At 46.3% G+C, this 21,761-nt stretch overlaps 1 protein-coding gene across 1 annotated transcript in view; it reads left to right on the top strand.

The window, feature by feature from the left end:
• Positions 1-320: 320 nt before the first annotated feature.
• LOC146198172 (uncharacterized) overlaps positions 321-21,761 on the top strand; it is a 104,072-nt gene continuing 82,631 nt past the window's right edge. The window contains exon 1 of the mRNA XM_084593528.1: positions 321-962. Within this exon, the coding sequence (XP_084449654.1) occupies positions 943-962 (20 nt within the window). The 5' untranslated portion in view covers positions 321-942. The remainder of the gene's footprint in view (positions 963-21,761) is intronic.

Below are 21,761 nucleotides of genomic sequence, written 5' to 3'. Positions count from 1 at the left end.
AAACTTGAAAAGCCCTCAAGTTCAATGCCCGTTTCTGTAGATGGAATGCCACGCGCTCACGCACGCAAATTCGCTTGTACACATGCCACTAAGCCCCCCCCCCCCCCCCCTGCCCCCCCACTTTACCTTTCTTCCATCAACAATGTGCACACGACACAGTACAAGAAGCCTTGAAATCCCAGCGTAGGACCAGAGAGCAACTTCGCTCCTTACTATTAAAGGCGCTAGATGGCGCCACGTTACCGAACTCTCTCCCTTTTCTGTTCGCTTCCAAAACGTTCGCGCCCGCCGCCCACTTCTGCATCCAACGCGACGGAAGCGACGCAGCCGTCACAGTCGACGGCGAGAACGCCAGCGGCTGGGGTGCATGGCGAGGGCCTGCTAACGTTAAAACGAAACTGCACCTCACCTGTGAGCCACCAAGCCGAGGCGTCGGATTTATCCGCGCTTGAATAACACTTGGCCGTCATGGATTGCTAGATACCCACGTACCGCGCGCGCCGCGGACACTGCATCAGCGAGCGACGGGCAACGGAGCTCGGGGCTTGGAGCCACGGCGCGGTGCCAACCACCTGCGGTACGGCGCTGCCGGCGAGCTTCGCGAAGCGCGCGGAAGGCAGTGGAGTTCTCTCGGAGAGCCAGTGTCTGTGCGCGCGACAGTGAGAAGGAACAGCGTCGTTGGAGCCGCGTCGCGGTGCACAGTTCTTGAGTCGGGAAGAAGACGTCGTGTCTGCCAGGGAGGCGGCGGACGCCGGTGCTGGTGCATCGAGAGTGCGCCATGACCGCGCCGCGCTCACAGAGAGCACGGCCGCGGAAGCGAGCGGCCCCGAGGCAGAGGGCACCCGGCGGACTCCGGGTTCCCAGGCCCCTGTGCCGTCACTGACGCTGGCAGGGGCGGCGGAAGAGGCGGCTGAAGGCGATGCAACATCACTCAAGGCCTACATGGAAGGCGTCGGCAGGCGGTGAGTGGAACCAGCCTCTCTCAATCTGCGCCGATGGGCTACTTTAAATAAATGCACAAGAACCGCGGGAGTGCGACAAAGAGCGAGTAGCGCACACCAATGTTCTTACGTTCAGGAGAACCACGTGTACAGCTGAGGCAACGGCTGGATTTGACAGCCTGAAATCGAAACCTAGAAGATGGCACGCAAGGTGTACCGACTCAATCGAATGGAGCTCGAGATAAGTCGTTTCTCAAGCAAGTCGCATACAGAGCTTTGCCTTCTGATTCGTATAGAACACATTTGTTGGCTCAGTCACGATTTCATATCGCGAAATGAGTGCAATCTGACAAACGTTGTGAGTTTCGCAATACAAATGACGCAGTTCCCACGGGAAACTTACTTTCGGCAGTCTAGCGCTGGGTAGTCAAGATATCGTGCTGAAACAGGCAGAATTTCTTCCAACACGAGCTCCTCGTATGCAGTTTCATGGTGCACTTAAGACTTAGGCGGGATCAAAGTGACGCCTGCCAAGGAAGCTTGTACCTTGAAACCAAAAGAAAAGCTTGCTTCGACCCCTTTCAAGACAGTCGTTTGTCGTCGCTTTGAGCTGGTGTGTGCATTGCGCGTATTCAGTATTCCTTGGCGCCGTGAGAGATTCACATAAATTTTTCGGCCATGCCTATCTCCCCTCAAAGAAGCAGGGTATATCGTCATCGCTCCATGAATTCCGGTTCTGCTGGTTGATTGCAAGCGAAATTGCTTATTGTTTGCGTGAATAGCTTTTTCTTTTTTTTTTTTTTCATACTTAAGTAGGTGTTTGTAGCATCAATGGCGAGTCGAAAATGCAAGGGCAGCAAACGGTACCATCGGACATTTCAAATGACAGCCGGAAGAACATCTACCTCGTTCGTGGCACGTACCGGGATCGGGTTCAGAGGGGTCTAACAGCTTTTCGTTTATTTTTTTTTTGTTTTTTATTTTTCTGTTTTTTTTTTCACAGTTGCATTCTCTAGCGTGATGCTCGTTTTTTTTTTTTTTTATTTCTTTCTTGGAATGCGCATTTGCAGAAGGTGTTACCTGTTCTCCGAGAGTAAACCGAAGCCCAACAACAATGATAATAATTGGTTCACAGGAAGGGAAAAGCGCAGTATCTGCCACACTTGTAGCTGTGGACACCTGAAGCGCGCCGTAAGGGAAGGGATGAAGGTGGGAGTGAAGGTGGACTATCCGAAGCCCAACACGAGGCCAGAATACCTTCGACCAAGACGATAAGCTGTAGAGAAAGAGAACAAAATCTCTCGAAATGCGGCTTGACAAATGCAGTTACTGTTCAGGCGGTAGTGATGAGATGCCTATAAGGAAAGGAAAAGTGCTGTAACTGCCTTACTTCCTGATGGATACCTATGAACGCGCCTTGGGAGCTGAGTGGTTAGTGTGTACGTCTACAGAGCAGGAGGACCCTGGTTCAATTCCAGCCACGTTTCAAAAAAGGCGAAAGTGGTCCTCCGTGTAACGTATGATGTCAGTGTAATTCGACCTTCAGGCGGTATAATTAATCTAAGACCCTCCCCCTTGGTGTTCCTCGGAGCTACAGGTCGTGGCTTTCTCTTTAAACTGAAAAAAAAAAAAATAATAATAATAATAATAATAAAAAAAAAATAAATAAAAGATAAAAGTACCTCAAATTTATTTCTTGAAATTTAAAAAATGGCTGTATTTTAGATGTATGCCATAGGTTGTTCGCTGTCGATTACATGTTAAATTATGTCACGAGAAAAATAAAATAAAATGAGGAAGCGGGAGCGCGACAGGACAAAAGTATCATTGAAATAAATTCCAGCAATTATAGCTACTAGTAGCTATAACATCTGTTCGTAGCATAGCTATTAGATATAACAGCAGCGTTATAAGGTAAGTCATGAATCATAAGCTTCTTACGTGTTTGGTTCGATGAAAACATTTCTTGGAATGTGCATATTTTAAATTTAGTAAGAAACTTTAGTATAAATGTAGGATGGCTTTACCAAAATCCTCAAGTTAGCACCCGTTTGGCTAAAGACTGCAATGTATTAGGCTTGTTTTCATTCGAAATAACATTGTATTGGGAACCACTGTGTCTGGATATATTAATAGGTTGCTCGGTCTAATTTTTTTTTTCAGATATATTTAAGACCATTATTTTATTTATTTATTTATTTCAAAATACTGCAGGCCAATATTTTGGCCCAGGCAGGGTGGATATACAAGGCATTAAAACAACAAATAAAAATAAAAATCAAAACACGGAATTAGAGTAAATGAATAAGTCAACAAAATACAACACTGTATCATTAAAAAAAAAATGCAACTCTAGAGCTTTAATGAAATTGGTATATGAAATGAAATATATTATGAAATGAAGTATATTTAATGAAATTGCTATACCGCGAGATGTGGGCACAGAACCCTTGCGTAAAAAATATATATTTCATTTTACCCGCGCATCAAATTTACTATTTTCGTCCCGTGCAATGCATTCACCATAACAGGCTACACCTACCGTAATGTATGATCTGAGAACATGGAGATAACCTTTAATTATTACTCTCATTAACTGTGTAACACAGAAATTAACCTTCCAAGTACCATCTGTTAGCAACAAAGTAGCATTAAATGTGGATTTTTTGTCATCACCAAAGGTGTTTAAGAAGAACACAAAACAATATTTGCATGAATATTCTTTACAGTTTCATGGATCGTACTCGCCGTAGTTCCCTTTTTTCTTAGTACGCACCAACTTGTATAAATATTCTCTGGCAAGAAATATATATGTTCGATGCTGTGAAATTTTGATTTCAGTGCATAAATGAGTGAAGACGTCGTTTAAGATTCGTACTTGACGTCTAGCATTATGCTTGTCTTATGTTTTATAGATGCGTATCGGAGGTGTGTGTGCTTCTGTCTGTATAAGGAGCCAAGGACCAATCAGGCCTACTGCCTTTTTCCTTTGGCTTTCCCTTTCTCTTTGAAATCACTATGGATCATCGACACTCAGATATGAAGGCGGCTGGATCCCTGGTTCTAACTGTCCTTGAGAGGCGAGTGTATACATGTATGTTGCTCGCCCGTTGCTTTCGCTAGCATTTTCTTCTCGAATTATCTTCCATCTACGTCTTTGTCTTACGGCCCGCGATAATCTAACTTTCACCCGTTACTTGTTTTTACGATTATAGTATTGCCAACTATTACAGATTGCAATAATCTTACTATACACTGCTACTTGCATGTTAATTACATGCGCTTAAACTTCTGCTAGCAAACATGTCACTTTAGCGAACACGTCCGCCGAATTTCCTGAAAATAAAAAATCAGCCGATAACCCCGACCCCTGCTCGTAGTCCATGTGCCGTTTCGGGAAGTCGTCTGGATGGAAGGGATGAGAAAGGAAGTGAGAGGAAGCAGGGGGAAGATGGGCAGTAATAGAGAGTTACTTAGGGTTAATCGGGGTTCCTTAAAAGCGTGTGCTTACATCCCAGAAGACAAATGGAGTTTTGGGATTCTAACCCAAGAAGCCTGGCCGCCGCTGCTGGGATTCGATCCCGCGACCTCATTCTTGGCGTTATTCCACCCTGTCGGTAGCCTTACGCCGCATCCTACTAAGCTGCCCCGACATCTTTATACAGGGGCAGGCCGTGGAACGTTATAACTGCATATGGGAACAGGAAAGCTTGGTAACTTTTTGGGGCTACACATGAACACTACTGTAATTTCTTCTATATAATAAATAACTTCTAAAGTTCACCTCCCTATTCGATGCAAGTGTAGTCAAGCGAGTAGAAATTTTACTTTCGGAAGCCTTGCCGGCTCACTTGCATATAGCCTGGTTACAATTTCCACTTTTGTGGTTTAAAAACGGAAAGAACTTTCCCTATATAGAACGACACGGAATCTAAGCCTTACGTAAGCGTGACCTTCTGGGGAACAGAACATTCGTACGCTAGCATTACCGCCATTGTTTCAGTATGCAAGTTTTCTGTTACATAACTGAACAGATCAATCCGTCATAGCGGCACCGAAAGAGCGAGACAGTTACCGGCAATATTTGATTGCGATATATAATGTTACATTTATGCTATATTGGAGAAACTTTGCAATTTTTGCGTAACCTTACCTATTTCACAATGAAGTGAACCATTGCAGCTAGCTTTTATAGCACTTCTATGACACCTGGAAAGTTACCCCTTCTGCCGTGTTCGACGGTGAGCAAAGCCCTTCTAAGCAAGTATTGCACGAATTGCAGTCTGGAGGTGCATGCCATTAGTTATTGGCAGTTTGTCAAAAAATAACGAAATATGTGTTTGCCTAAAATTTAACAAAAGAAAACAAAGGTTTGGCAATAGTGATAAGTCCGCACGTTGGCTTAGCATAAACAACGGTATTTATTTTACATTATGCCAATTCTAAACAGTGTTATATAGTTAGAGGCAAAATGCTTTTGGAATGACGAAGGTTCTGCTGGTAGGAAGAGGAATTGTTAAGTGCGGATAATTGAAACAAATCGGTCAGAGAACAAGTAAGCAGCCCTACCCAAAAGCGTTTGTATAGATGCCAACGAAACAGCGAGGAGTTTTGCCGTATTTGCTGCTGTCCGGGATCAGAGTTCTAGGAGGCACGTCTCAGCAGCAAGGGGGCGCGTTTTCTGCCAGCATTTCGCGTAATTTAAGCAAGTTCTCGCTGCAAGAAAATTCGACCGATGCCCAAAAATGCGTGGTGTTCTCACTTCTTAGCATCGTCTTGGTGACGCCAACGAACGGGAAACCATACGAAATATTCCAAGCCCTGCAGCTTTACGCCCTCAGCGCCAGTGCAAAATTTGCATGAGGGGAAAAATGTACTTTTCTTTGTTTCCTCTTGACGTCCTGTCTGGGAGGATGGGAGCCCCTTTGTCTTTGGGCCCGCATTGTGCGTACGAGCGGGCACGCAAGTGCCGCGGCAGCACCTGCACACCGCCTCAGCTGTGCGGGAAGGGCGCGCGAGTCTGGGCGGTGTGAAGGAGGTATATATTTTATACGCGGGCATCACTCGTTCGTCAGTCAACGTGCCAGCCGCACAAAGCTGCGCTTGGCGCTCTGTACTGATGTTTTCAGCCGTAATTCCGATTCATAGGGGTCACTTGCCAAGCTGACTTCGTTTCGCCTTAGGCTGTGTCGCCGGCTACATCTGCATGCTATATAGTGGTAAAGCAGTTGACGCGGTGCGAAAACCGGACAAATAAACTAGTGCTCGGTTTCCACAGATCAAGCTCCAATCACTCGGCGCGTTCGGCCAATCGGATTACACCTAGATGAGTTTCAGGGTGTGAGCTCAACAGTAGAGTCTCCCAAAATTATTATGTTCTTGTCTCTGAATTTATAATTTCGATTTCGGGACACGTCCATATCATATGTGCCAGATCAGCCTTATCCTGACATAGTTTGCATCTATATGAGAACTGTTCCGAGTACCACTGGATAAAGGTAGCTAGATTCAGAAAAGTCCTTGTTTGTAAGCGCCTCCAGATGTTTTCTTCGCTTTTATTTAGTGTTCTATCTGCCGGTGGGTATTGATGTTGCTCGGGAATTAGAATTTTTCAACCATAATCTCAAGGGAAAAGGGCACCAACGATATCCCCCTACTAAACCCTGAACTATGCGGCGGCCACCTTATTTCAGCTAGCATTCTGATCTGGTCCCCCAACCTGATTATCCGCCAGTTACTGCGGATGTATTCTCCTGGAATTCATACTTTTATCCCGAGGGGCCATCGTTTGTCTCCCCTTCGCACTATATACCCTGTCCATGGCCATTTGTTCATGTCAACTGTGATATCATTCACTCGCGATGGCTCCCTGAGGTGTTCACTTCCTATCCATTAGCTATAATTTTCATTTCCGTTGTTCGCTTCATTGAGGACATATAGCTCTCCTTCTGGGTACATTAAAATTTGTCCAGCGCCAAATTCCACCTTCATGAGAAACACGAATTAAAAAAAAAAAGGTATTTCCTTCATCCAAATTCAAACCAATGTTTCCTACATCAAAAATTTGTCCGTGATCGCCGTCCTGAAGCCAGTGGTCCTAGCCTTTGGGATCCGCGCGAATAAAGGTTTTGCGGCACAGCAGCGTCACTGGCGAAATCGACCTTTGATGGCGGCACTCGCGTTTCATTTTTTTTTTTTGTTATTTCCAACTTACGAAAATTCCGTTTCCAGTGAAAGCAACGTTCTGGATGTGGTAATCCGTTGGTGCTGGCCAATTTCAAAAGCGCTCTATTTCGTTGGCCAGAGACAGGGGTCAGCCCCGAAGAGCAAATTTAAGTGACCGCGTGTCCGCCTGTGAAGGGCGTTGTATGCACGGCTCTCTTAGGGTGTAATTCTGACTCTGGCCAGTCACGATTCGTCGACGGCCAGTGCCGCTTCCGGTCAAATACCCGCGACACGCAGCAGCCGACGATGGTGGAACAGCGCAGCCAGGAAGCACCGCTCTCGTAATTACGGCGAGTGGAATTTCGGGAGTGGAACAGGGAAATTGATTTCCTCTTAGCTTTTTCTTTCTCCTTCCCCGTTCTCGGCGGTGTAGCGACTCGGCCGAAACAGAGATATACACCGATGCGCGAAGAACACGACACCGGCGCGCGTTCGTCGCGCGCGAAATGTCAGCGGCCGTCGATTTCGGTGCGGCCGCGGCAGGTGAGCGACGCACTCGGTGACTGGCTGCGGTGGCCGCGCGTGCTCACTCAATTACGATGAGGGCCGAACCTCGGGGGCTTTCCTGCAGCCTCTTTCGCTACTCAGCGCTAACAAACTTCGGCCAAGTTCCGCGGCAGATGCGCTTCAGTTTGCTTTTGTTTTTCATGCATTTTTTTTTATTCTTGGTTGCGTCTGCACCGCCTGGAGCGCGTAAATGTAGAAAGGCAAACGTCTCCACGTCACTGCGGAAAGTGACGTCACCTGGTGACGTCCTTGCGCTTTCGCCTTCGCTTTGCATCTACGTCATCTGTGGAATATGACATGTTTTACAAGGCGTGTGCGCTACAAGGCTGGCTTACTTGAATCACGGCTGAAGAGCACTGCATGCACTGTACACCTCGCACAGCCATATCGCGTCCTTTGGGAACAGCAACAGTTGTCATGCAAGTTTAGGAGTTGGTAGCGGAAGAATGTAATGTTGCTATTTTCATACAAGATGCATGTTGTTAAGCCACATTCATAAGCACGCGCACAGACGCAAAAAAAAAAAAAAAAAAAGTGAATATATTAAGGCAGTTTACTGAAGCCTTGGAACGCATAATTGATGCCTCTGTGATTACGTCAGTATCTTTTGCGTCGGTGTCTGCAGTCATAGCCAACACGAAGAAGCACCGTTTCCACGAAACATATTATTTCACCCCATTCCTAATGATCATTAAAATCTTAATTAAGGACGGAAAATAAAAATTTGAACGTTTTTCTTCTATAGGATGATGTGCCTGAAGAAACTGTTTTAGTTGTCTGACGGCGTCGTTCGCTAGGGTTCAAACCTACGCTCACTTTCTGGTCAGTCGCCCGGCCGTGATGGCTCATGGTTAGGGCACTCGACTGCCCAACCCAAGGACACGGGATCGAATCCCGGCCGCGGCGGCCGCATTTCGGTGGAGCGCAGAGCCCCCCTGTAGACGCAAGGAGCGGCTTTCCCGTAGAGCTTGGAACATAATGGCGGACCTTCGCCTGGGTCGCTTTGGGACGTTAGGCCCTACAAACCAAACTAAACTCGTGGATGTTATAACAGAACTGCTGGAGTGGAGGAGGCGCCCGTGGGCTGAATCCGCACTCCGCCATCTTGCCATCAGAAAATGCACCGGTTTCGCTTAGCGCAGCCGGCTCGCTCGTTTCATTTTACACTCATGGATGCTAATCTCTTTACTCTTGTTCTTAAGTTTCTGAAACCATCTTGCTCGGCGGCCATCTCGCAATAGGTAGCTCTTTCTTGCCTATGGCAAGATGGCCGCCGTGCGCTCGACCACGCTTCACCTCCGTGCGTACGCCGGTATCGGCGGCCTCCACTCGAGCAGTTTTGTTATAAGCTCCTTGACCAAATCAAACTTTCTAGTCAGTCAATTAGCGCAGTCGTGCATTTCTGCCGATCCGCTGTCACAGCGAACTCGCTTCATCTACGTCGCTCCGCCGATTTGCGCGTTGCGACGCTCCAGCTCACTGATTCGTTCATCGCGGTCCAATACTCCCGGTTCGTGAACATTCCTTGGAGTTCGAGATACTGATTCACAATGGCGCAAAAAAGTAATTCCACCTCTGCACGATACACATGCTCCGCAGCGTAGTGACGCAGTGAAATGTCCGAGGCCTGCGTGGCCGTCTGAGTGACTTCCGACAGCGGGTACAGAAGTATCGCTTTCCTGTTATCTGTGAGCCAAACATGCCGTCTGCTTTCCGCCTTTCTGTATATGTTCTGCTATGGTCTCGAGAAGCAGACGAAACAAGTAAAGTGCTGGTGTGTGTACGCCAAGACATTGCGCGTGTCCGCCGTGTTCTACAGCCTCACAACACAAATCATTACATTTGTTTGATATTAATCCTGAAAGGACGAGTCTTTTCTGTAATTGGTGCTTATATATTCCACCGAGAAATGGCTTTTACCAATCATATCTATTTTCAACAATCCAGTGTTGTTCAGCTTCTCATATTATTGTGAGTGATTTGCAAACGACGGCTCACCGACGTTTCTACGTGGAACAACCTCCTACAGCAGCTGCTTGGATGTGGCGTTTATTTCCAAAAGCCTCCGTCCCTCTGGTGGCTTCACGCAGCTACTCATCTACAATCCGTCTCCGTGCCCGCTTACTCTGCTACGTGGTGAATCTCCCGGTTCTATTCAACCAGCCCACCTTCTCTCTGACCTGGACGCCTTGATAACTCGATGCCCTGCAGTCCGATCTAACGCCTGATCCGTTGCAGACGGTTTCTTCTGAACTGTCATCGATGACGCTCTTCCTTCCACCTACAGGACGCAGCTTGTGGCCCTTTTACAGACGTTTCGCTCTACTTTCGACGCCGCCCACACACCGCACTTCTACAGTCGCGCATCACATTCAGACCGGCTCTAACTCGCCTTTACGACAGCGACCCTATCGTGTGTCAACGGCAGAGCGTCGCGTAATCAATGAACAAGTTGAGGACATGCTACAACGCGTGGTGTAATCCGTCCGTTTCAAAGCCCCTGGTCTTCACCAGTGGTGCTATAAGGAAGAAAGATGGTTCGATTCGCTTTTGTATCGATTACCGGCGCCTCAACAAAATTACCCCACAAGGATAATTAACCCCTTCCGCGTATAGACGGCGCTCTTGATTGCTTCCAAGGTGCCGAGTACTTTTCGTCTCTTAATTTACGTTCCGGTTACTGGCAAGTGCCAATGGACGCCTGTGACAGAGAGAAAACCGCATTTGTGACGCATGGCCTCTATGAATTTATTGTGATGCCCTTTGGTCTGTGCAACGCTCCCGCCACATGCGAGAGGATGATGGATAACATCTTGCGGAAGTTTAAGTGGCACATCTGCCTCTGCTATACTTGGATGACATTGTTGTCTTTTTCACCGACTTCGCCACTCACCTAGAGCGCTTGCGGCAAGTTTTGGTTTGTCTTACTGACGCAAGCTTACAATTGAATCTCAAGAATTGCCACTTCGGTGCCCGGCAGTTGACCATTTTAGGGCACATCGTCTCTATATATAAGGAAGGTGTTCGCCCTGATCCGGTCAAGCTGCGTGCAGTGGCGGAGTTTTTTAAACCGGTCTCGCTCAAGCAACTTCGAAGCTTCATAGGTCTGTGCTCGTATTCTCCGCGCTTCGTACGGAATTTCGCTTCTATAATTGCACCCCTGACGAAGCTATTCGGGGGAAACAGTGACTTAACTATGTGGTCGGCCGAGTGCGACGAAGCGTTTACCACATTGTGCCATCTTTTGACTTTGCCGCCAATCTTTCATCACTACGACCCACAGCACCCACCGAGGTCCTGATGCGAGTGGCGTTGGCCTCAGAACTGTCTTGGCTCAAAGGAAAAAAGGCTTTTAAGAATACTGGTCGCGTATGCGAGTCGTGTCCTCTCTAAAGCTGAATGCAACTACTCAGTTACGGAAAAGGAGTATTTGGCCATTATGGTACTCCACTAATTAAATTCCGGTTCTACCTGTATAGACGCCAGTTTGACGTCGTCACGGACCACCACGCGTTATGTTGGCTGTCCTCTCTTAAAGACCCGTCGGCCGCCTTGCCCGATGTGCTCTCCGCCTTCAGGGATTTGACATCAGCGTTATACCACTTCGTCTCGTGTACAATACACAGATTGGCCGGTCTCTAGGGTATCTGTGAAAACTTCTTTCATGCCTCTCCAGTCACCGTCTCAAATATAGACCTGATTGCGTCCTCCATCAGTGAGCACACTCGCTATGTTTGTGTGCCTGCGTCAGTGTCTAGCATCGACGTGGAATTCGAGGGGCTTCGCGCGGTCCGTCGGCGGGCTGAAAGGAAGTACAGAAGGACGAAATCGGCGTATGATCTCGCACTTTCTTGACAAGTTTTGCGACACCTGGAGAGGTTAGGACGACAACGTTGGAGACAGTTCTGCTCATCACTGGATCCCCGTAAGCGACTGTCGCGTATCCGGCATGTTGCGAGAAGCTTGCACCGCTCACCTCCGGAAGAAAGCACCCTTTTCGTGCCTTGGCCCATCATCAACGCCGCAATGAAGTTGACGTAGCTGAAGATTTCTGTAAAATGACTGTGGGCACAAACCAGACACAGTCACCAATTTCAGAGGTTTTTGCGCCACCTTTGCCGAATGACCAATACGACTTGCCCTTTTTCAATACCTGAATTAGACGCCACTCTTGCCTCTTGTCGGTATTCCTCTGCACCTGGTCCTGACGGGATTACTTATTAAACTTAATCAAACCTAGGCAAGGATGGTCGAACTGCGCTGCTTATTACTTCAATGATATATGAGCTTCGGCACTGTTCCTGAACACCGGAAGATTAGCCGCCTGGTTGCTCTTTTGAAGCCATGGAAAGCCTCCTCTCGAAATTACTTTATACCGGCCAGTTGCCCTAGCAAGCTGTGTTGAAAAAGTTATGGAACGAATGGTCCTGACAAGCCTTGAGTATTTTCTAGAAAGTATAATGATCTTTATCCGAATATGATGATTGGATTTCGTCGGGGACGCTCTTCCATCGACAGCGTCATCGACCTCGTGGCGACAGTAGAAAACGAAAAGAGTCGCCGTCGACTAGTAGCTGCTGTCTTTTTAGATATAAAAGGGGCTTACGACAATTCGTCCTTCATGATACTATTCTTGATGGACTTTACGACTTGGGAGCTGGCGGCCGGCTGTACCTGTGGATTGTGAGCTATCTCAACGGCCCCTCTGTTTACACTACGCCTGATGGAGGTAGTGCCCGCTATGAGGTCAGTCGTGGGATTCCACAGGGAGGAGTCCTCGGCCCAACTTTATTCAACGTTGCACTAATTGGCCTGGTAAGCGAACTGCAACTAATATCCACATCAGCGGGCTTCTGGTTCGACGCGCCCACAACTACGTGCGAGATCGCAACGAGCTGTGCCATCGACATCGATGTATATACTTACGGCGTCAAGGTTTGCTTTTAGCGGCATAAAAGGGTGCAGTAATCGCATTTACGAGAAAATGTGTTAGCCGTTACTCGATTACTCTTCATGGAGTTGTCTAACCGTACGTCTCAAATCACAGATTCTTGAGAGTAATTATTGATCGCAGACTATCATGGTCGAAACATATCAGTATAGTGAAGAAACGGCTAATCAATATTTACCATGTTCTCTGTTCCATAGCTGGCATCAAATGGGGTCCAACGAGCGCTCCTTACTAAGGCTTTACGAGAATCTGTTTGTTCGCTACATCCGGTGCAGTCTCCCGGTACTCTCTAATATGAGCATTTCCTACTTGCGGACTTTAGAGAGCGTGCAAGCGCAGGTACTGAAAATATGCCTTGGACTGCCCGGATGTAGCTCTAACAAATGCACAATTGAAGAGGCACATGCTCGCACAATGTTCATATACTTGTCACACGAACCACTTTGTGTATATTTACGAGCACTTATATACATAGGTCGGCACCATGAGAAGGGGCTCACTCACACTCACACTCGCGACCAGTGACTCTCAACCCCACTCACTCGCACTCACACTCATGCCCGCTGCCATTCACCGCCACTCACTCACACTCACACTCATGGCCACTCCTGTTTGCGGCCATTCACTCACACTCGCACTCACGGTCACTCTGGTACCCATCCACTCACTCACGCTCACACTCACACCCTCTCTCATTCACGGCCACTCACTCACACTCGCACTCACGGCGACTCTCATACACGTCCACTCACTCCCACTCCCACTCATGCCCGATCCCACTCACGGCCACTCACTCACTCTCACACTCATGTCCGTCCACACTCGCATCCACTCACTCGCACTCACACTCATGACTGCTCCCATTCGCGGCCACTCACTCACACTCACACTCATGCCCGGTCCTGCTCACGGCCACTCACTCACACTCACACTCATGGCCACTCACTCACAATCATGACGGCTCCCATTCCCGGCCACTCACTCACACTCACACTCAAGGCCACTCATTCACACTCACGACCACTGCGTGAGTGTGAGTGAGGCGATATGAGTGCACTCATCAGGGAGTGCGCCGACCGATGCAAGAAAGTATTAGAATGGAGCAGATAGGTTTACGCACGCTAAAAATGCATTATGCAGGACATTACGCTATTTGTTACTTCTGCGCTTTTGGCTCAGCCGCTAATTCAGTCTACTGGCCTCATCTTGTTGTTAAAACAGTAGCCGTTTTTATAAAAAAAAAAAACAACAACACTTGTTAGGTCCCATTTCTTCGGCAAAATCATCACTCCGTATAAAAATAAAAATAAACTAAAATTAGAGCTACGAGATTTGTTCTAAGCGATGGGTCCGGCGTCAAAGTGAGCCGTGATTTTGGAAACGATAAACACGAACAAGATTCGCGCATGCTAAACGTCCGTTTTATGTAGAGCGGTTTCACCCGCGGACATTGCGATCATCATCAGCCTATGACAGAACAGTGTATGTCTAGCCTCAAACGGTCTGAGCAGCGTCACTGTGCTCGCTCTGCGTCCAAACACTAACGAACACCGGGACGTCTTCTGATGTACGGTCACGTGAGAGGAATTGCCGCGGCAGAGGTGAAACTATTTGTTCTAGTTAAATTGAATCTTTCACTGAATCTGAAAGCGCACTGATTGTAATATCAACGCATTCCGTATTGTTAACATTACAGCGAGAAATCCCGGATCCCCTATGCAAACATCAAGCAACCCTGCATGCTGTCCTTGTGTGTCGGTCGAATCGTACTCACTGCATAAGCGTGGCATGCGAAAGCACTAATTAAAAATCACACTGCAACATCAACATCAATATTTTCGTTTGGCGCAAGCGCACTAAATTAATTTAAAGTACGGTATCTCAGTTATCCCCATGGCGATTTTATCCTGCAGCGTTTGAACATATTCATCGCAGCTTTGGTAGCGCTGCCAAGAAGTACAGAGATCGAGTATAGCTGTGGTTCTCTAGAAGATTGGGTTCTAGAGCTCGGCATAGTATAGCCCTTTTTTTTTTCAGTTAATGAACATTTTTGACAATACCGCACTCCTGGAGCGGATGAAAAGTGAAGTTTGCCGGGTCGGGTCGACCCGTATATTTCATCTCACTCAACTTTTCGGTTATATCTATACTTCTCGTCCTGGCTTCTTTCGTTCTTGCCCATTCCTCCATCCAACTTACTAAAAGCTCGTTTTTCGCCACAGCACTTCTCATATGTATCGCATTAAAGTCCTATATTTGATAATTCAGCAACACATAAATAACGGTCAAGGAACACCGAACGCGACCCGTCGCCGAGCACGGCGAGTTCCCTGGCCATAAGATCACCTTCGAGAAAGTGAGCTGTGAAACATACTGCCCTCAAGTTGTATCACACCCAGCTCACAAGGGCGACTGCAAGCAGATTACCGGGAACGCTAGCTCGCTAGTTCCCTTCCGCCCACCAGCTAACTAAAGAGGGGAGGTGAAAGACGCGGCCCTACTGCTGCTCACTGATCATATGGTTAACATTAGCTTCGGGCTTATTCATCCCTTTAGTGATTGTTCGTCTCCTCTATCCCCCCCCCCCCCCCCACACACACACACACACACACTGCACGGGGACAAAAGCTCATTTCCTGCCTTGCTGTAAAATTGTGCAGAAATTATTTCACAATGGTGAGGTGAGCTTATATTCCAAGCAGTAGTTGTGTGCAGAGCTGTTTCACCTAACCTGGGCAGAGCTGCGAGTCAACTGTGGACCCACCGTGACTCCCTCCTCCCTCCGATCCTTCTTCCGCTCTACCCTTTTAACCCTTGACAACAGGACGGTGACGAACCTAGCCATGTCTCCTCGCTTGAGGCGAGCTAGGGGAGACAGGGACAATGCAATGCGTACATTCCGAAGGCCTAGAAGATGCTAGCACTGTACACAATTATTGTGCAACAGTTTGTTGCGTCGATGAAGCAAAGGACGTCGTTTCGCGGAAAGCCACGGGCAGCGAACACCTCCGATCATTTTCGCATGGCATGAAAGCAACGTCCCCTCGCCGAGCACTGCGCTGACCACAAAATCGCCTTTGAAGAGGTGAGCGTCCTTGCCGTGGAAACCAATCTTTTCAAAAGACGACACGTCGAGTCTTGGTTCATCCGAATGACAGCAGCAGCTGTAAATAGGAATTTGGGGACGCCACCCTCCGCGTACACAATTGGACTCCGCGAAGTGCTGGGAAAGGGGAAGCAAAGGCCGCTGCTTGCTACTGCTGGCCCTGCATTTCAGTCGTTCCTGAGGAAGGGACCGAGTTGGTCCTGAAACGTCGGGTTCTAATAAAAATTTCGGTTGGTGATAGTGTTTCTGAAACTTTTGTTTCAAGAACCCAGCCAGGCAGATTTCCGCTGAAGATGTTCTCGTTCAAATCCAGGCGAAAGTGGCGGCCGAGAAGACATCGCGCGTGCGCAGTAGTGTTACTTGAAAAATGTCCATTGGTACATCTTAAACACCTGAGCTGCAGCCGGCGGAAGAAGAAATACGGTTCAAAAAATTACTTCATATGCCTGAAGCCTTCATTTAAGGCTTCATAGATCGCTCGTGTTGCTGAGCATTCGCATGGCAGGGGCGTGAGGGCACTGCAAAGCGCCAACCAAAAAAGGTATGCAACATTCTAAACTGAAATAAAAAGAAAATTATGCTCTGAAGATTGCCTCCTTTTTATACGAACGAATGAAAGACAATAGGAACACACAAAACAATGCAGAAAAAAATTAAAAGGACATACAATAATCGTAATTATAAAACTGCCAGTGCTCAAATTTCCCGTTTCATTCAGACATTTTATTTGAGAAAGCCAGAGCTGGAATTCTCAGAGTTATGGCCCTCATATAAGGTTCTCTAATCGTTCAAAGTTGGCCTTTCTTTGTTTTATTCTTTCCTTTGGATGTATTATAAAGGCGCCCCTAACAGCGTTTACTTTGAACGCGGCTTTCACTAACAGTCGCAAGCCTTTAGATTTGACGACTGGTGGTGGTAGTGCGTATTTATTGAATAATCAAACGACAGGAAGGAAAAGAGTGTTGCCTGCCGCGGCATCTCCTGCCTAAAGTCTGGAGCAAGCGAGCTGCTACCGGCGGGAAAACAAAGGGATAGGGAGCGGATAGCGAGGGGATGTGCAGAGGGGAACGACAGCAAGAAAGGACACGTGGAGCTTTGTACATTATTTCCAGTTTGCCTTTCAAGCACTGCAACATCGTAATAAATGCCCTGATATTTGGCCTGCAGCCTTTTTGCTTTTCGTAGAAGAGAGCATTTATTTTGTCAGTTAAAGGAAACACTATGGATAGCAGTCTAGAGCAGCAATAAATCGAATTGTATAGCATAATAGGGACAAAGTATACAAGTAATCGATCATTCTTGCAACCAGTACAGCACAGACCACGGATTGACGTAGTACGACTGCTTGAAAGGTCCTATAAAAATGGCTGTCGATCTTGGCTCACGCCCGACAGCTGAAAGGTCTCAACAAATGTGGAACAGGCTGAGCTCGGCTTTCCGGTGTGCCCCGGTTGTTGCAGTGCATTAGTCGGATGTTGTCATGTTTTTTTTTTTAATTCTCGCCATGCCTAATTGTTGTCTTCTGCGTTTATAACGCCCTGCTTTTAAGCGACATAGACTGACGTTGGCTTTTATTGATGTGTTAACTAACAAAGATAGAACTGTCGTTTGCCAGCATTTCATTAAAGTTATATATACCATATCATAATCAGACCAAAACGGGGATTTTGTAAGGGAGGAAAGGCAAAACTACTTGTCCTTTCTTCCTGTCGCTCAACTCTTTTCTTATCCGTCTTCCTTACTATCCCTTTATTTCCGCCGCTCCAGTACAGGGGCTTCTGGTGATCAGATAGCAGATATCGGTGCTGGCGACCATCTTTTTACTTCCGTTTTTGTTTACGTGAATAAAACCACTTACTACTACTGTATTACTATTACAGGGAAGGCAAAATATTTACCAGATATATCACTACCATCGGCTGTATTCACAAGCAAAATCATATCAACCACGTGCTGCCTACTTGGCAGCCCTTTCCAAGAACTTTCAACACATGATCGCTTATCGCTTATAAATGAAGTATGGTGGTAAAATGCGCGAATTCTTGTTTTGTTTGTTTTTCACAAAAAGCGGAATAAATTTGGAAATTTCCCTAATTTCGCGGCTAGTTGGAGGTGTAGCTATCTGTTTCCAGTCAAGGTTTACTTTAATCATTGAACCATTGCTGCGGGAGTATTATGCTCAGAAATAAACTTGGTAACACGAGTTTGGATGTGTTCAAGTTTTTCTCGGGGATACAAGCGAATAGCGTATGGCGTTCAGATTTGTAATGAAAAGCTGTTCTTTTGCTTTTCTTTTTTTTTTTTTTTTTTTTTTGGGGGGGGGGGGGGTGACCTTATGCAAGTGACGTCGAATGCGGCTAAGAATTTGAGGATACGCATTAGATGTTGAATATATCTACTCCGTGTCATGCTTACTGAAAACTCGACCCCAATATATTTATGGTGTAAACCCTTCCGAGACGTCGGCAGACGCGCACGGGTGATTAACATGTTGACATTTACCATTAATCGGCATGCCCCACTTTAAGAAACATAGGTTGCTGAGTACACTCTTAACATGTATAGTGATCCTTTTGCACAGCATGACAAATGACAGAGTCATGCAATATAACTAAATTTGTACTCAAAGACTACGACATTATTTATATAGATTAAAAAAAAAACAAATACCGAGACCAAAACAGACCCTTAGGAAGTCTGGACTCCTGAAAGAACATAAGTTGGTTTAACTCTTTTGAACAAAGCATGCAGAGCTCAGAGACGAATGATTTCTGAACTGAGCAAATATATTCACTATGGTACCCGAACTATTCATTTTATTTCTGAAGCATTCAATGCATATTTTACATTGTTACAAAAGGAAGTGACGTGCACACGCACATCTCTGTGACCTACGGTCAAAGGTACCAGTACAAATTTTCCATAGTAGGCACTCATGAAATGACTTGTCGCGAAGGCTAAATCCTCAAGAAAACAAACAAAAGAGGAAAAGACAACAACACACCAATTTAATAAGAAAACTCTGCCAACGCCGAGCAAACAAATGTCAGCAACCAAAGTGGCTATGATGATTGCATTGCAAAAGTGATGGTGCACAAAACGTAAAATTAAAAAGGAGTCATATATATCTGAGGCAATAATTGACAAGGCACAACGCTGATAGGATGAGGGAACAAAAGAAATTGAAACTTTCAAAGGGATCGTTGATGGTGGCAAGTACAGCATTGGGCTTAAGTCAGGTGGAATATATATTGATCCAGAGATGGACGAAATTTCTTCTTTCCAAAGGAATACAATGGTGTGCTACAATTCAGATTGCTTATTGATTACAGGTGATGGCTGCATCAAGTATTTCGCGAATAAGCTGGTTTTCTATTTGCCGTCATACTTGTGTTTGTAAATGTCGGAGGGCAGCAGCTGCAGTGTATACTTTTAGGACAGTGAATGGTCAAGTCACCAAATATTTTTTCTCTCTTTGTGAATATGCTTCTGCAGTCTTTTGCTGACACCAGTGGCCTGTCCCCGACGTATTCTTTGCGGCTAAGAAAAAGATTTAAAATATACGACTCCCAATGGCGCATATGAAACAACGGGTGATCGATACACCTTACTGTACATTCATGCATTCGTTAGGCTGGTTTGTCCATGCGTCGATAAAATCTAAATAGACGGTGACGAGCACAAAATATTATAACTCTCGATCTCTGTACAGTCGTTATTAGAATGTGGAACGAGATGAACGTCAGAATTAAAGGCTAGTTTTTTGCTTGATCTCTTGCACTCGGCGAAGTTCGATTTCATTTAACAATGTCTCGGCTTCTTAATGACTGGGAAATACTATCTGGCCCAGCAACATATGCAGCAGATACATGATAATTTAAGTAATATCAAGGCGTGAGGAATTATAGCGAGGCAACCGGCAACGGACTACCTTACAACGGGTGATCACAGAACTCATTTGTTTTTCCGTCAGGTGCTATAATCTAGTGTTGGGAGAAACAATGTTCTGTTTTTGACATATCTTCACTCTGATAATTGCATCTTTTTCGGTTGTATGAACGTCAGTATGGCCAAAAAAATATATATTCTGTTCAACAAATTTCAGTGGCTGGAAAACAGAAAACCGCAAGTTAACAGAGAGGCATTATGCCTTTCTGCCCTCTAAGTTGGGTTCTTTCTTCCACACATAACTGCTTGGTGGAATTGTTTTATATCTGTGAAGTTCGCTGAACTTTCGGATGCGGTATTTGGTCTCCCGCGCAGAATGGTTGGCGCGAGGTAGTAATCAGTGTGCACCTGTCCCCGGTCACGGAGATTGCCAAATTGTACCATTTACCGATGTGCTGGGACCACCGATGTGCTCGGTTGTGCTGCAGAGCACTCGTTCCCCCCTCGTCTTGCATTCCTACCAGAGATGTCTTTTCAGCGCCCAACTTCAGGCAGCATTCACAGTGTTGAATGCCATTTCAGTGGCCAGTGGACATTTTTTTTTTCAGGGCTATTGTGCGGAAGCAAGTGTACAGTGGCTGAACAGTGTGGGATGAGGCACCAATGGTCGTTTGGGCTGCAGGTGCAAGCATTTCACCCCTCAGCGACAACTTTTTTTTTCTTTTTTTCTTTTTGCTCCTGCGGCATACGTTGGTTCCTTATGCACGTGTGCGGAAAAGAAAACGTAGGAGAAAGCAGAGGTCCGGAATGCAGTGACGTCAATGCTGTTCGTATGTGTGCTTGGGACCACTCCTTTCCCAAGTTTTTGATTAACATCCTTTCCCCGGTCTTTGATTAGCTGACGAAAACTATATCTTCCTTTCCCTAATCGTCGATTGGTGAGAAGTGTTGTCTTTTTGATTGCCGTCCCCGCCAAGGGCGGAGACAGAGGGCTTAAAAGTAAGCGCTCTGGGTGAAACCAGGGCTGATTTTGTCTGATCAACGGGTCAGTCATGTAAATAGTTTTCTCCTTGCTGCTTGTTTTATTTATGTGTAAATAAATAGTTACCCTTTTTTTCCTGCCGCTGAGTAATGTGAATGTTTGCGAGTCCGAACCATCAATCCTTCAAGAAACCCGATTTCATCATCATCAAGTGCTCCTCACGTCGCCACATGAAGGGGAAACTCAATTCAGCCATCTTCAAGGAAGATCCTGCCACAGGCGCACACAGTCCAGTTGGAAAGGCCATTTCAGGCCCGGGACATCGAAGTCCTGCTGACGGCTGGCCTGAAAGTTGATTGGCGCATCAGAAGCAACTTCTTCGGATGCCGGCGTTGAGGAGACAAGTGATATGCAAGAATTCAAGCGGACTTATTTGACGCCACCTTTAGGTAAGCGGGTTCATCACATTTTGTTTGATTTTATAGGCACAAAATTACATATTTAAATGGCGCTGTGATACATGGTTGACAATGCGTTAACAAGTACAGGCTTGTAAGCAGTCGCCTTGACCAAGCCAGGAAGTCTGTTTTATTTTTGGGGCCATTTCACTGACTACTTAGCGATAATTATACTCTTTAGTAACTTTCACGTGTTCCTTCTTAACGATTAATCCGGCCCGCAAGATTTAAAAATTGGAAGAGGCTGAGCGCTCCTGAGTTGCAGCGTTGATTTAACCAGTGGCATAAGGTTGCACAGTGAATAAAGAGGTCACACTATTGGTTCGGATATCAGCGCAGGCATCTAATTTTGCTATAAAATCATGACAGTAAAACATACGCGCAATTTGAACAGCGGTAATCTATTCTGTAGTACGAAGGGGCGGCGGTGTGGTCGCAAGCTTTTGCCCTACCTTGATCCTAACAAAACGGTCAGGCCATCAATATGACCGGTGGCCTGCTTTCCTTGGTTTCGTTAACGATCTCCTAAGTTATGGGAAGTTTGAAGGTCAAAACATGACACGAAAATATAGTCACATTTGCATATTTTGTACATCGTGGTATTTATTTGACGCCCGAAAAGACGAAACTCACCCATGTTTGAAGAAAATAGGCGAAATGTGGATTTCTGAACACGCTCTTTTTCGATTAAAACTTTTGCAGT

This window comes from Amblyomma maculatum, chromosome 2, assembly GCF_055883805.1.
Source record: "Amblyomma maculatum isolate TAMU_Amacu chromosome 2, ASM5588380v1, whole genome shotgun sequence".
In the NCBI taxonomy this organism is placed as follows: Eukaryota; Metazoa; Arthropoda; class Arachnida; order Ixodida; family Ixodidae; genus Amblyomma; species Amblyomma maculatum.
This window is presented reverse-complemented; position numbering and strand designations above follow the sequence as displayed.